Below are 15066 nucleotides of genomic sequence, written 5' to 3'. Positions count from 1 at the left end.
GAGACATCTCTGTTGAGCATTTCTTAATTGTACAGTTAGACATCCAAAAGACTGAGGCGTGACTGTATCATCTGCTTCAACAGTGTGATTTTTCTGTCCTGTGGCCATTAATATATAGGTATGACTGGGTATAGTGGGTGAGGTGACCACTCAGGAAAATGAGAGGTGTAATCTGACTGGTTTCTGTAGGCAACTTACACCAGTCTTGATAAAGCCCCTGTTGGTGGAGATTTATGAAAACCATCTAACAGTAAAACTGTCTTTGTTGCCCATAGCAACCAATCACATCACCTTTCCTGTTGTATTTTTTGAAAGCTGTGCAGTGATCGGTTGCTAGTGGCAACAAAGATAGTTTTTTTCCCTTTTAGACAGTTTATTTATTTTTTTAACACCCCTTTCCGAATTTTTTTTTTTGCACAGGTGGTGTTTTTACCCTGCCTTCGCCACTTTCCCAAGAAAGGTGCATGGCAAAAGCGGGGATGGGCCATCGGCCCCTCCACATTTATGATCTTTTGCGCCAGTTTTTTGGCAACACTGAAATCTATGCCGGTCAGGGGCTGGAGCAGATATCAGTACAGGTGCACGGATTGCGCACGCCTCATCATAAATTAGGCGTAGCCACCGTCAGCACGTCTCGTTGTCATTGACCGGCGTACGTCGCCTGTCTATGATAAATCTGCCCCTATGTAAAGAAAAAAGACACATTAATGGGGCAGATTTATGAAAACTGTCTAAGAAAACTCCTGTCTTTGTTGCCCGTAGAAACCAATCACAGTGCCGCTTTTATTTATCAAGAGCAGGATATGAAATGTAAGCTGAGCTGTGATTGGTTGCTTCTGGCATCAAAGGCAGGGTTTATTTAGACAGTTTTCACAAATCTGCCCGATTAAGGTCCATTCAGATGTCCGTAGTTCAGGGTCCATATATGTTCTGCAATTGTGCGGAACAGGCACGGACCCATTCATTTTAATGGGGCCGCAAAAGGCATTTCTGTCACAGGGCCGGCGGTTTTGCAGATCCGCAATTTGCAACTTGCAGATGTGTGAATGGACCCTAAATGTTTTGTTTTTTGTTTTTTTTACAAATATAGCAGATTTAGTAAACTGTCTAAAAGAAAGCCCTGTCTTTGTTGCCCATAGCAACCAATCACAGCTTAAAAATCAAAAAATATACAAGGACAGCTGAGCTGTGATTGGTTGCTATGGGCAATATAGACAGTTTTCCATTTAGATAGCTATTGTAATGATAGCTACTAGGGATCGACCGATTATCGGTTTTACCGATATTATCGGCCGATATTCAGGATTTTGAATGTTATCGGTATCGGCATCTATTTTGCCGATATTCCGATAACGTATGGGGAAAAAGGATCGCGCTGCTGACAGCGCTCTCCGTGTTCCCTCAGCAGCACAGGGGGGAAGGAAGCAGTGTCTCCCTCCCCCCTGTGCTACTGCTGCTGCCACCAATGAGGAAGGAGGACAAGAGGAGGGGCGGGGCTGTGGCCACTGCGCCACCAATGAAGATAAATCTCTCATTCATTCATATACAGGAGGCGGGAGCTGGCTGCAGAATCACATAGCCGGCTCCCGACCTCTATGACAAGTAGCTGCAATCTGTGGCAGTTAACCCCGCACCTGAGGGGTTAACTGCTGCGGATCGCAGCTAACGCTCATAGAGGTTGGGAGCCGGCTATGTAATTCTGCAGCCAGCTCCCGCCTCCTGTATATGAATGAATAAGAGAGTTATCTTCATTGGTGGCGCAGTGCGTCCCCCCCCCCAACCCCAGTATTAATCGTTGGTGTTGCAGTGCACCCTCCCAACCCCAGTATTAATCATTGGTGGCGCAGTGAGCCCTCCCCAAACCCAGTATTAATCATTGGTGGCGCAGTGCGCCCCCCCACCCAAGTCCCCCAGTATTAATCATTGGTGGCAGTGGCCACAGGGTCCCCTCTCCCCTCCTCCTCAGTGGAAGTTCCAATCGGAGCCCCAGCAGTGCAAGCCCGGGGCTCCGATCGGTTATCATGGCAGCCAGGACGCTATTGAAGCCCTGGCTGCCATAGTCAGCTCCCTGCTGCTGTGTGCACAAAGCACAGAGCAGCAGGGACAGTGTGAGGTCCTATTCCCCCTGATAGAGATCTATCAGGGTTAATAGGACAAGGGTTCTAGTCCCTAAGGGGGCTAATAGTTAGTAAAAAAAAACACACCAAAATATTAATTATAAATGAAAAAGAAAGATTTACAAAACAAAAACTACACGTTAACAATAAACATGTTAATTTTCAGCAGATTTGTGTAGGAATTAATTTTTTTTCAAAAGTGAAAATTCACAGAATATCGGTATAAGGCCTAGTTCACACGAACGTATGGCTTTTATAGTTTTTTGCGGTCTGTTTTTCACAGATCCATTGTTCCGTTTTTGAGTTCCGTTGGGTTTTCCGTATGTGTTCTGGTTGTTTTGCGGACCCATTGACTTGAATGGAGCCACGGAATGTGATTTGCTGCCAAATATAGGACATGTTCTATCTTTCAACAGAACGGAAAAACGGAAATACGGAAACGGAATGCATACGGAACACATTTTGTTTTTAATGCGGAACCATTGAAATTAATGGTTCCTTTTACGGACCACAAAAAAATGGCCCGTACACACGCAAAAAAAACGTTTGTGTGAACTAGGCCTAAATTATCGGCTATCGGCCTGAAAGTTCACAGATTATCGGTATCGGCCCTAAAAAATCAATATCGGTCGATCCCTAATAGCTACCATAGATCTGCCAAAAACAAAGTTCACAACGTTGTAAAATGACCAGATTCACATTGACTTCTCGCGTTTTTTACAGCGTCTGAAGCAATATTTGTTCTGAGGGATTAATGGTAAAAACTGTGTGGGATACAGATGATATCCATGAGATTGGTAGATAATCATGTTGTAACCACATTCAGATAAAATCCTATCATCCAGCGCACCTTTTCCTCTCTGTGACAGGCATGTTTGTACCAACACAGAGGACAGAAGGTATCTCAACGTCAGACATAATCACTAGAATCGTCCGTGATTATGATGTTTATGCCAGGCGCAATCTCCAGAGGGGATACACTGCAAAAGAGCTAAATGTTAGCTTTATAAACGTAAGTAAAAAGATGCCGACAACGCCGCTTCCCAGAGCGCCGACTTTCCCCCCCTTTGTTAAGCACAGTGTTTAAAACCGTGTCAATTGCTGCGCCTTCTCAATGCAGAGTGCGCAGTGTTGTGTACAACATGGGAGCAAAATCATAAATTATTACCACACTTTGATGGATTATAGGGGGATTAGACCTATAATCCCCTCCTAAACCTAAATGAATTCCACATGTAATACCAGGGTTCATTTCTTATTCCTGATAATAATGTTTTAGCGTTAGAAATCCCAGTGAGAACGGTTTGTAATGATAACCCTGCATCACCTGATAAGACACATGGAGGGAATTTATCATGCGGGCAATTTCTGATGTCAGTTTTTGTTCAGCAGGTGTTGCCATAAATTCTGCCAAGTTTATCAAATGTTGCATGTTGTTTGAGCAATTTGGCGCATCTTTTAACATACACATTTGTCTAGAGATGCTTTTTACTCCATCCCCCTAGGAGAGAAATATTCCTAATTAACATAGCTAAATGCACGACTTTTCTACATCCTTTTCAAAAGTGGTGAGGGTGGTGTAAAATCACAAAAAGTTGCAATATTTTGTGCAAAAATGAACATAGGGGGTCATTTACGCCTTCACTAGGCTAATTTCTGGTGCAGATAGCGGCAAAATGGTTAGTTGCGCCGTAATCTGCAACTTTTTCCCGCTAACGCCAGGTCTAAAAACAGTGGGAGTGGCGTGGGAGGGGAAGAGGACGGGCCAGCAGGCCTGTCTCAGGCCTCTTGCACACGAAGGTTGTGCATCCGTTCCATGCATTGGGGACCACAATTTGCGGTCCCCAATGCACAAGCAATGTCCGTGAAGTGGCCGAATACGGATCGAGGCCCATTCAACTTGAATGGGTTCGTGATCTGTCCGCACCGCAAAAAATAGAACAAGTTCTATTTTTTTGTCGTCCAGAGGCACGGACAGAAACACCACGGAAGCATTCCGTAGTGCTTCCGTGGGGTTTCGATTCGTGCTTCCTTTCCGCATCTCCGTTATGGCGGACCCATTCAAGTGAATGGGTCCGCATCCGTGATGCAGAGTGCACACGGGCCAGTGCCTGTGTATTGTAGACCCGCCGTATGCGGGCCACAATCCGACCAAGGGCACACAACGTTTGTGTGCAAGAAGCCTCATTCATCATTTTCTCTCATGAGGTAGAAGCCAATTTTCCACATTTTAGCGGAAAGAAAATCTCCCCAACTCCAATCAGGCAATCAGAATAACTCCCTGGATCAACGACCCCTCTCTAGTAACTATAGCCTGTAATATTATTACACTCCAGAAATACATCCAGGCCCCTCTTGAACTCTTTTTTTGAACTCACCATCACCACCCGTTCAGGCAGAGACTTCCATAGTTATTAGATCGCCCCTCAGTCGTCAGTGAATAACCCTAATTTTGATCATCTTTAGGGGCACTGTAGTCCACCCATTCCAGTTATTACTTCAGTTGCCCTCCTCTGAACCCTCTTCAGCTCTTTTATGTCTGCCTTCTTCACAGGAGCCCAGAACTGTACACAGTACTCCATGTGTGGTCTGACTAGTGATTTGTAAAGGACTATGTTCTCATCACCGACATCCATGCCCCTTTTGATGATTCCAAGTGAATTCTGGCAAAGGGAATAATAAATTCCCTCATGGTCCACAATCCACTGTCCACTATTTAATATACTTTATGTATATGCAGTGATATTTTCCAGAGCACTGCATAATAAATATAAAATACATTCCATATACATGGCAATCAGATAAAAAATATAGAAATACATTTATATCTTGAGAATTGTGTTCTAGGTTCATTTTTATTGTTATAGCTTTTCTTTCCCCAATCATGTATTTGCTTCCCATCCTAAAATGTTAGGTCCTATTCTCATAGCGACACAGCTTCCATATATGATTGAGACATGAAAATCATGCTGGATTTGTTTTCAGGACTCCAGTGAATCCTAACTGATGCTTTTGACTTATACGTCCAGTATTCTGCATAGCAATAACAGAGGTGATGACTGCTATATTCTTGCCATCAAAAACACCAGAACTTGTGATGGAAAACTGAAAAAATGTGGTAGGGACAGAGCCTCGTAAGATGGTTTTGGTGGCCAGAAATATTCTGGCGTTACGGATACATGAACTCAAAAAAAAAAGTACTGACAACAAATTAGTGAAGACTGGTAAAGAAAGGGTAAAACTGTGCTAAACCTCTGTTATAGTGAAGGTCCAAGGAAATGTTAAGGCCCCCTTCACACGGGCGAGTATTCCGCGCGGATGCGATGCGTGAGTTGAACGCATTGCACCCGCACTGACCCATCCTGACCCATTCATTTCTATGGGGCTGTGCACACGAGCGGTGATTTTCACGCATCACTTGTGCGTTGCGTGAAAATCGCAGCATGCTCCTCTTTGTGCGTTTTTCACGTAATGCAGGCCCCATAGAAGTGAATGTGGATGCGGTGCGATTTTCACGCACGGTTGCTAGGTGATGATCGGGATGGGGACCCGATCATTATTATTTTCCCTTATAACATGGTTATAAGGGAAAATAATAGCATTCTGAATACAGAATGCATAGTAAAATAGGGCTGGAGGGGTTAAAAAAAAAAATATAATAATTTAACTCACCTTAATCCACTTGTTCGCGCAGCCGGCATCTCTTCTGTCTTTTTCTGTGAGCAATAGGACTTTTGATGACGTCACTACGCTCATCACATGATCCATCACCATGGTGATGGATCATGTGATGGACCATGTGATGAACGCAGTGATGTCATCAAAGATCCTATTGCTCACAGTTAAAGACAGAAGAGATGCCTGCTGTGCGAACAAGTGGATTAAGGTGAGTTAAATTATTTTTATTTTTTTAACCCCTCCAGCCCTATTTTACTATGCATTCTGTATTCAGAATGCTATTATTTCCCCTTATAACCATGTTATAAGGGGAAATAATACAATCTTCACTACAACTAACCCAAACCTGAACTTTAGTAAAGAAGTTCGGGTCTGGGTACCACAGTCGGTTTTTTATCACGCGCGTGCAAAACACATTGCACCCGGGACGCATCCGGACCTAATCCGGACACGCCCGTGTGAAAGAGGCCTAATGATAAAATGGATCCACTAGAGTCATTTACATTTCAGGACCCTGTCTGCCATTAGTCAGTACATAGCACCTGGCCTACTCTCCCATCGCCTCCACTCACTTTGCACAAAATATTGTTAATGAGGTTATGCCACGATTGATGTAAAAAATTAAAATCAGATATCATAAAGTAGATGACAATCTCTTTCTGAGAAAGATAAAACCAGCCCTGTACCTCACATGGCTCCAGAGATCTCCCTATCCATTGCTCCAATTCCTCTACTTTTAGTTCGATTTGGAGTTTGGGGGGAATGTCCTTTGTTAGGGGGCATGCCCTTTGTGCTGCAGCCCTCTCACTGTAAGGCCTCATGCACACGACCGTTGTTCTGGTCCGCATCCGAGCCGCAGTTTTTGCGGCTCAGGTGCGGTCACATTCACTTCAATGGGGCCGCAAAAGATGCGGACAGCACTCCGTGTACTGTCCGCATCTGTTGCTCCGTTCCGTGGCCCCGCAATAAAAATATAACATGTCCTATTCTTGTCTGTTTTGCAGACAAGAATAGGTATTTCTACAATGGGCCGCCTGTTCCGTTCCGCAAATTGCGGAAGGCACACGGGTGGCTTCCGTGTTTTGCGGATCCACAATTTGTGGACCGCAAAAAACGGAACGATCGTGTGCATGAGGCCTCAGGCCTCTTTCACACCACTGTATGACTTTTTCAGTATTTTGCGGTCCGTTTTTAACGGATCCGTTGTTCAGTTTTTTGTTTCTGTTGTGTTTCCGTTTCTGTTCAGTTTGTCCGTATGGCATATACAGTAATAAAAAATTGGGCTGGGCATAAAATTTTCAATAGATGGTTCTGCAAAAATGGAATGGATACAGAAGACATACGGATACATTTCCGTATGTGTTAAATTTTTTTGGTGGACCCATTGACTTGAATGGAGCCACGGAACGTGATTTGCGGGCAATAATAGGACATGTTCTATCTCTCAACGGAACGGAAAAACGGAAACGGAATGCATATGGAGTACATTCCGTTTTTTTGCGGAACCATTGAAATGAATGGTTCCGTATATATGGACCATATAGGGAACGCAAAAAACGGTCCGTAAACGGGGGGGGAAACGGTCATGTGAAAGAGGCCTTAAGAGAATATTTCACAGCTGGAGCATTATTTTTAACTGAAACTAAATTACAAAAGAAAATAGTTTTTCATGCTGAATTAAAATAATATTTAATGGTGAAACAACCCCTTTAATACAGACAGATCTCTGCTTCCTTTCAGGTAATTCTATCTGCTTATTAGTCTCACTAAGGCCTATTGCACACGACCGTATGGCTTTTTCAGTGTTTTGCGGTCCGTTTTTCACGGATCCGTTGTTCCGTTTTTTGTTTCCGTTTCTGTTCCGTTTTTCCGTTCCGTTTTTCCGTATGGCATATACAGTATACAGTAATTACATAGATAAAATTGGGCTGGGCATAACATTTTCAATAGATGGTTCAGCAAAAAACGGAACGGAAACGGAAGACATACGGATGCATTTCCGTATGTGTTCCGTTTTTTTGCGGACCCATTGACTTGAATGGAGCCACGGACTGTGATTTGCGGGCAATAATAGGACATGTTCTATGTTAAAACGGAACGGAAAAACGGAAATACGGAAACGGAATGCATACGGAGTACATTCCGTTTTTTTTGCGGAACCATTGAAATGAATGGTTCCGTATACGGACCTTATACGGAACGCAAAAAACGGCCAGTAAACGGGAAAAAAAAACGGCCGTGTGCAGGAGGCCTAACAAGGATGAGTCCATTCCCCAATTATCCACATGGCAGCAGATGCATATAATATATATTAGTATATGTTCAGATGCAGAAAAATCAGCTGCTAGTTAACAAATATGTGCTGAAATCTGTTGTGAGCCTCAGATTTCTGCATGGATTTGCAATGTGCACTGCAACTGATCTGTACACTGATTATCCCCATTCAATGGGGCTAATCTGTGTGTGGCTACCCTGCTTTGGGTTCCACTTTTTTCAAATCTGTGCATAAAAATACTGCGCCATGTGTACTACATCACTAATTCCTAGTGAAAATAGTAGGAGGCAGAACTAACCTAATTCTCAGGCGAATTTTGGCACCTACTTGTCGTAGAAAATCATCCATCTGAATATGTCCTCACATTAATTTAAAGGGGTATTCTCAACACGCTATTTGATACTTACCTGCTCCCGGCGCGCTGTCCACTTCCTGGTTTCGGCACTCGGCAGGGGGCGGGCTCCATCTTGATTGAAGTCTTCACCCGGCCGGGCCGCGCGCTGTACTGAACGCGCACGCCGAGGCCGCGCATGCGCCCCGGTGACTTCTTTCTGGCAAGTATACTATACTGGCCAGGAAGAAATCACCATAGCGCATGCGCGGCCTCGGCGTGTGCGTTCAGTACAGCGCGCGGCCGGCCGGGAGAAGAGAAGTCGTCTGCGCACACGCGGCCACCGCGATTCCTGAGAAGAGCGGTGGCCGTAACCAGGGGAGACGGAAGACAACAGTCAGGTAAGTATAGGTTTATTTTCTTCTAAGGGGTGGGAATTTGTTAATTAAATATATTTAGAAAAATGATCACTATTAAATCATTAACAGATTTAACAGTGATCATTAAGATGAGAATACCCCTTTAACTAGGGTTCCAGTTATATGCCAGCTGGCACTTTCTATGTCTGCTGTAGAATATCTCAAGAATATTTTGAACTGTTTTTGGTTTGTCATCAGGAGAAAAAATACAGATTTCAAAACCAAGTTGATAAAATGAAAGAAAAAGTGAAAAATGTGGAAGAAAAATCCAAAGAATTTGTCTACAAGGTGGAAGAAAAGAGTCATGACTTAATCCAGAAGTGGGAGGAGAAGTCAAGGGAGTTTATTGGAAATTTTCTAGAGCTGTTTGGTCCTGATGGTGCCTGGGTACGTTCACAATTTGCCTTTTATAGATAGTCTTAATCCATCTCTTTTAACATTATGCTAGCTCAGCATACAGTACAGACCAAAAGTTTGGACACACCTTCTCATTCAAAGAGTTTTCTTTATTTTCATGACTATGAAGGCATCAAAACTATGAATTAACACATGTGGAATTATATACATAACAAACAAGTGTGAAACAACAGAAAATATGTCATATTCTAGGTTCTTCAAAGTAGCCACCTTTTGCTTTGATTACTGCTTTGCACACTCGTGGCGTTCTCTTGATGTGCTTCCAACAGTCTTGAAGGATTTTTCAGAGATGCTTAGCACTTGTTGGCCCTTTTGCCTTCACTCTGCGGTCCAGCTCACCCCAAACCATCTCGATTGGGTTCAGGTCTGGTGACTGTGAAGGCCAGGTCATCTGGCGCAGCACCCCATCACGCTCCTTCATGGTCAAATAGCCCTTACTTTCAAAGTTTTCCCAATTTTTCGGCTGACTGACTGACCTTCATTTCTTAAAGTAATGATGGCCACTCGTTTTTCTTTACTTAGCTGCTTTTTTCTTGCTATAATACAAATTTTAACAGTCTATTCAGTAGGACTATCAGCTGTGTATCCACCTGACTTCTCCTCAACGCCACTGATGGTCCCAACCCCATTTATAAGGCAAGAAATCCCACTTATTAAACCTGACAGGGCACACCTGTGAAGTGAAAACCATTTCAGGGGACTACCTCTTGAAGCTCATCAAGAGAATGCCAAGAGTGTGCAAAGCAGTAATCAAAGCAAAAGGTGGCTACTTTGAAGAACCTAGAATATGACATATTTTCAGTTGTTTCACACTTGTTTGTTATGTATATAATTCCACATGTGTTAATTCATAGTTTTGATGCCTTCAGTGTGAATCTACAATTTTCATAGTCATGAAAATAAAGAAAACTCTTTGAATGAGAAGGTGTGTCCAAACTTTTGGTCTGTACTGTATATATATATATATATATATATATATATATATATTTACATAGCGTAAACTTAGACTAGACAGTCTAAAGAAATGCTAAATATATCACAATTGTTCAAGGTGAAAGATAAATTTGACACATGTTGGTAGACAGATCCCTAAATAAATAGTAGTTTTGCTGTTATCCTTTTGAACAAATACAATGTACTGATATCTATATAGATGAATCTGTAAATACTAGTACATTGCATGGAAATTATGTTTTTAGACATAGAAAATTCTCCCAGTGAGTACAGTTAACTGTGGCTTAAAGAAGACCTGACGTGATCTCTTGACAGGTCTATTTTAGAAATTACTCACATTTCTCATGTAATAACAATTCTGCAACATCTATTCTTATTACTGTATGTGAACTGTATCCTTTTATATTCCTGCTAGCAGTTTTGAATTGATTGCTAGCAGTTTGCAATCAAGTTACAGGTGGGTGTTGCCAGCTGGGGTGTGTCCCTGCACATTCTGATACTAGCAGCACTAATTTGATAATGTCAGACTGTGCAGGGACAAGCCCCAACTGGTAACACCCATCTCGACCTTCATTTTAAACTGCTAAGTACTTCATTCATAACTTCTAGCAGGAATAATAAAGAAATGGTACAAAATGGAGTGATAAGAATAGATGTTCGAAAATTGTTATTACAAGTGCATGTAATTGCTAAAACATTATAAGCTTTCTTCCTCCCATATAGCAGGTCCAAGGTTCAAGACCAGGCAAAGTATACAAGAATATCATCAAGCACTACCAGAATTCTGAAGGTTCATCCCTTCATGTCAGAATGCTGACTCCATAGAAAAGAACAGGGACTGCTTACAGTGTCAGGAAGGGGGCAGGGCTGGTTGGCCGGCAAGGCTCCCAACCTGCCAGGCCCCATAGCAACCTGCCTCCATTGACAGTATGCCACTGTTGCTAGCATCTATTGGTTGACTTACTTTGAATCTAATTTTAGGTGCCTGTTTTCACATTTTAATCCATGGTCCCTTCCTGCTAAGCCACACCTCATATTTCTCTAAGCTATGCCCGCTAGTGAATTGCAAAAACTGTCTCAAACACATAATAAATATGATACAATGCATGTACCCCAGCTTTTTGGTGCAAACGGAGACAATTTTTAATTTTCCAATAGTGCCATATTCGGTATATGCATGAATATACCGGTATTTTATCAAAATCATTCGTGCCCATCCACCATGAAAATGTGACCTCTCTTAGATGGGCCCTAGACTGGTCATGTTTCATGATCAGTGTGGGGGGAAAACTCCACACTGAACACAGGAGGGAACGGGAACAGTAACTGGGACTGGAAACTAGGGAAGGAACAGGTCACCTCCTAAACAACCCTAATCCGGGTCCTAACTAACTATCAATATGAATAGACCTTGAAGGTAGGAATATTCATAAGCTGTATACCTGGGCTCTTATATCCCTATAAGGCCCTGGAATGAGGTTAGGACCAAAGACAACCCATTCCTCCCCAGATGGACGAATGGAAGTCTCTGTCCCAGGCTCAGATACAAACAACAGGGAATATAACAAACACAATACAATAAGAAAAGACAAGACTTAGCTGAAAGTAGAAAACTGGCAACTCCAGAAACACCACAGAGTACAACCGACCAGCTAGTTAGAAGACAGGAAGAAAATCTATAAACCACACCTCCAAGAGTGAGAAGCGGCTACTTATGGGAAGGTAAACTACCAACAAGCAACACCTGAAGCAAGGGATGTGACATTCACCAAAACACAGACACAATAAGATCCACAGGGAACTTGTCAATTTAACCCACGAGTTGCCAGTCTCTCCGATCTCCTGGTACCTGCCACGGGAACGTCCGTGACAGTACCCCCCTTCCACAGGTGACCTCCGGGCACCCAGGACTGACCTTATCTGGGTGAGATCTATGAAAGGCATTCACTAAACGATTGGCATAAATGTCGGATGCGGGCACCCACATCCTCTCCTCCAGTCCATAACCTCTCCAGTGGACAAGATATTGAAGGGATCCACGGAGAACTCGAGAGTCAACTATTTTCGCGATCTCGAATTCCAAATTACCGTCCACCATGACCGGAGCGGGTGGCAAGAAAGATGGCTGTAAAAGTTCCACATATTTTTTCAACAAAGACCTATGGAACACATTATGAATTTTCAAGGCCTGAGTGTCACGGGTGAAGTTTGCAGATAGCTGGAACTTATGAATAAACGAGCAACTGGCTTGATCCCAAACTAAGGCGCTTATAGGTGAGCCTTATAAAACCCTAAGAGCTCTCCCTGACTGCTATGCACATGCAAGGGTCTCAATGGTAGATGATTTCATGTCCACGTACCTGTGTGACACCTGAAAACTCTACAATAGTGAGGGGACACGACCACCGGCTCCCTGCACTTAATACGGACAGAGTCAGGGTCACCTAGAATCAAGCCAGCAAGGAAACACTATAAAGTAAAGGACTTATCTGAGCAAACAGCAGAAGCAGCCTCCAGCAGTGAACACTTCATCCAGGAAGTAGTATAAACTGCAAAGTGAGGCAGTATGGCAGGGGATATAAAGGAAGACTATTAGTCTAAATAAGTGACACCTGGCAGAAGGAAAGGAGATGAGAAAGTGAAACCAAAACAAAGAACATCATACAAGGGGTAGAGAAGAACGTCTGCCAGACCTTCTCACAGAACTGGCGGTGACACTGAGGAAGCACAAGATGAAAAGCTACAGGATTAATAATGGCCGTGATCCTATATGGGCCGATAAACCTTGGACCCAACTTCCAGGAAGGTACCTTCAACTTAATGTTTCTTGTGGACAGCTACACAGAATCACCCACACTTAGGTCCGCACCATTCATACGTTTCCTGTCAGCCACACGTTTATATTTGTTGCCTATATTTTTCAAGTTATTTAGAATTTTTCGCCATATCAATGACATTGATGAAGAAAAATGTTCTTCCTCAGGAATACCAGAAGTATTAGAACTAGAAAATGTACTAAACTGCGGCCCCAAAAAACAGCGACTCACCAGTGGACACCTGACTACTATTGTTTATGGCAAACTCTGCTAAAGACAAAAAGGAAGACCTCCTCCTCCTCCAAAACATCTCAAGTAAGTCTCCAGACTCTGATTAGTGCGCTCCGTCTGTCCATTCAACTAAGGATGAAAAGCCGAAGAAAAGGACAGTTGAATTCCCAGACAAGTACAGAACGCCTTCCAGTACATGGAAACAAACTGAGTGCCGCGATCTGAGACCACGTCAGAGGAAATGTTGTCAACAAATACCTGTGCAAGGGTTTTAGCATTAGGTAGGCCTGGTAATGCAATAAAATGTACCATTTTACTAAAGAAATCAACTACCACCAGAATAACTGTCTTTCCTGAAGAATTAGGTAGATTAGTGATAAAGTCCATGGATACATGAGTCCATGGTCTAGACAGAATGGGTAACGTAAGTAAAGATTCAGAAGGTCAAGTATTTGTCACCTTGGCACGCGCACAGGTAGTACAGGCTGACACATAATCCTTCACACACTTACGCCACCCCGGCCACCAGAATCTACGAGATATGTGCTTGGCAGTGGACCTACTCCCAGGATGTCCTCTAAGAACCATACAATAATGTTCCACCAACACCTTGTGACGCAATTCTGGTGGCACAAATAGTTTCTCAGAGGGACACGAGTCCGGTGCGTCTCCCTGAGCCTCTAACACCTTCACCTCAAGATCAGGGTAAAGAGTGGATATCACCACTCCTTTAGACAGTATGGGACTCGGGTTTTCAAAATCATGACCTCCAGAGAAATTACGTGACAAGGCGTCCGCCTTGACATTCTTAATCCCAGGACGATAGGTGACAGTGAAATTGAATCTAGTGAAAAACAGGGCCCATCTGGCTTGTCTTGGGCTCAGTCATTTTGCCTACTCCAGATAATCCAGATTTTGTGATCAGTGAATACCGTAATCAGATGAATCGCTCCTTCCAACCAATGACGCCATTCCTCAAAAGCCCATTTAATGGCCAGCAACTCTGTTACCCACATCATAATTTTTCTTAGCGGGGGATAGTTTTTTAGAGAAAAATGCACATGGTCGCCATTTACCAGGTGATGGGCTCTGTGACAAAACTGCTCCTACCCCCACCTTGGATGCGTCCACTTCCACAATAAACGGTTATGACACATCTGGCTGCACCAAGATGGGAGCAGAAGAGAAGCATTCCTTAATCACAGAAAAGGCCTGCCACGCCAAATCAGACCATACAGAGACATCCGTCCCTTTCTTAGTCATGTCCATTAAGGGTTTTTACTATTGTCAAATAATTCTTAATACATTTTTGGTAATAGTTGGTGAATCCTAAAAACCACATAAGAGCCTTCAGATTTTCGGGTCGATCCCAGTCCAATACAGCACAGACTTTCTCAGGATCCATTCGAAAACCCTAAGATGACAGCAGGTAGCCCAAGAACTGCACCTCGTGTACCGCAAAAACACACATCTCTAATTTTGCAAACAATTTATTATCCCTTAGGATCTGTAACACCTGTCTCACATGATTCTGATGTGTTTCCATGTCAGGAGAATAAATAAGAATGTCATCCAAATACACGATCACAAACCTCCCCACCAGGTGATGAAAGATGTCATTCACAAAATGTTGGAAGACGGCCGAGGCATTGGTCAACCCGAAAGGCATGTCCAGGTTCTCAAAGTGCCCCTCAGGAGTATTAAAAGCCGTCTTCCATTCATCCCCTTCCTTCATCCTATCCAGATTATATGCCCCCCTTAAGTCCAACTTGGAGGACACCTTGGCATTAGTGATGATCGAGAGGGGAGGGTGCCTGGTCCATTGGAA

The 15066-nt window shown here is 43.2% G+C and overlaps 1 protein-coding gene across 1 annotated transcript in view; it reads left to right on the top strand.

The window, feature by feature from the left end:
• The window catches only part of PCYT1B (phosphate cytidylyltransferase 1B, choline), a 150181-nt gene that overhangs the window by 124568 nt on the left and 10547 nt on the right, over positions 1-15066 (top strand). Inside the window, exons 6-7 of the mRNA XM_040421823.1 lie at positions 2987-3129; positions 9019-9207. Coding sequence (XP_040277757.1) covers positions 2987-3129; positions 9019-9207 — 332 coding nt within the window. The remainder of the gene's footprint in view (positions 1-2986; positions 3130-9018; positions 9208-15066) is intronic.

This window comes from Bufo bufo, chromosome 3 (assembly GCF_905171765.1).
Source record: "Bufo bufo chromosome 3, aBufBuf1.1, whole genome shotgun sequence".
Lineage (NCBI taxonomy): Eukaryota > Metazoa > Chordata > Amphibia > Anura > Bufonidae > Bufo > Bufo bufo.
The sequence above is the reverse complement of the archived record's forward strand: the minus strand, read 5'-3'. Positions and strand labels throughout refer to the sequence as shown.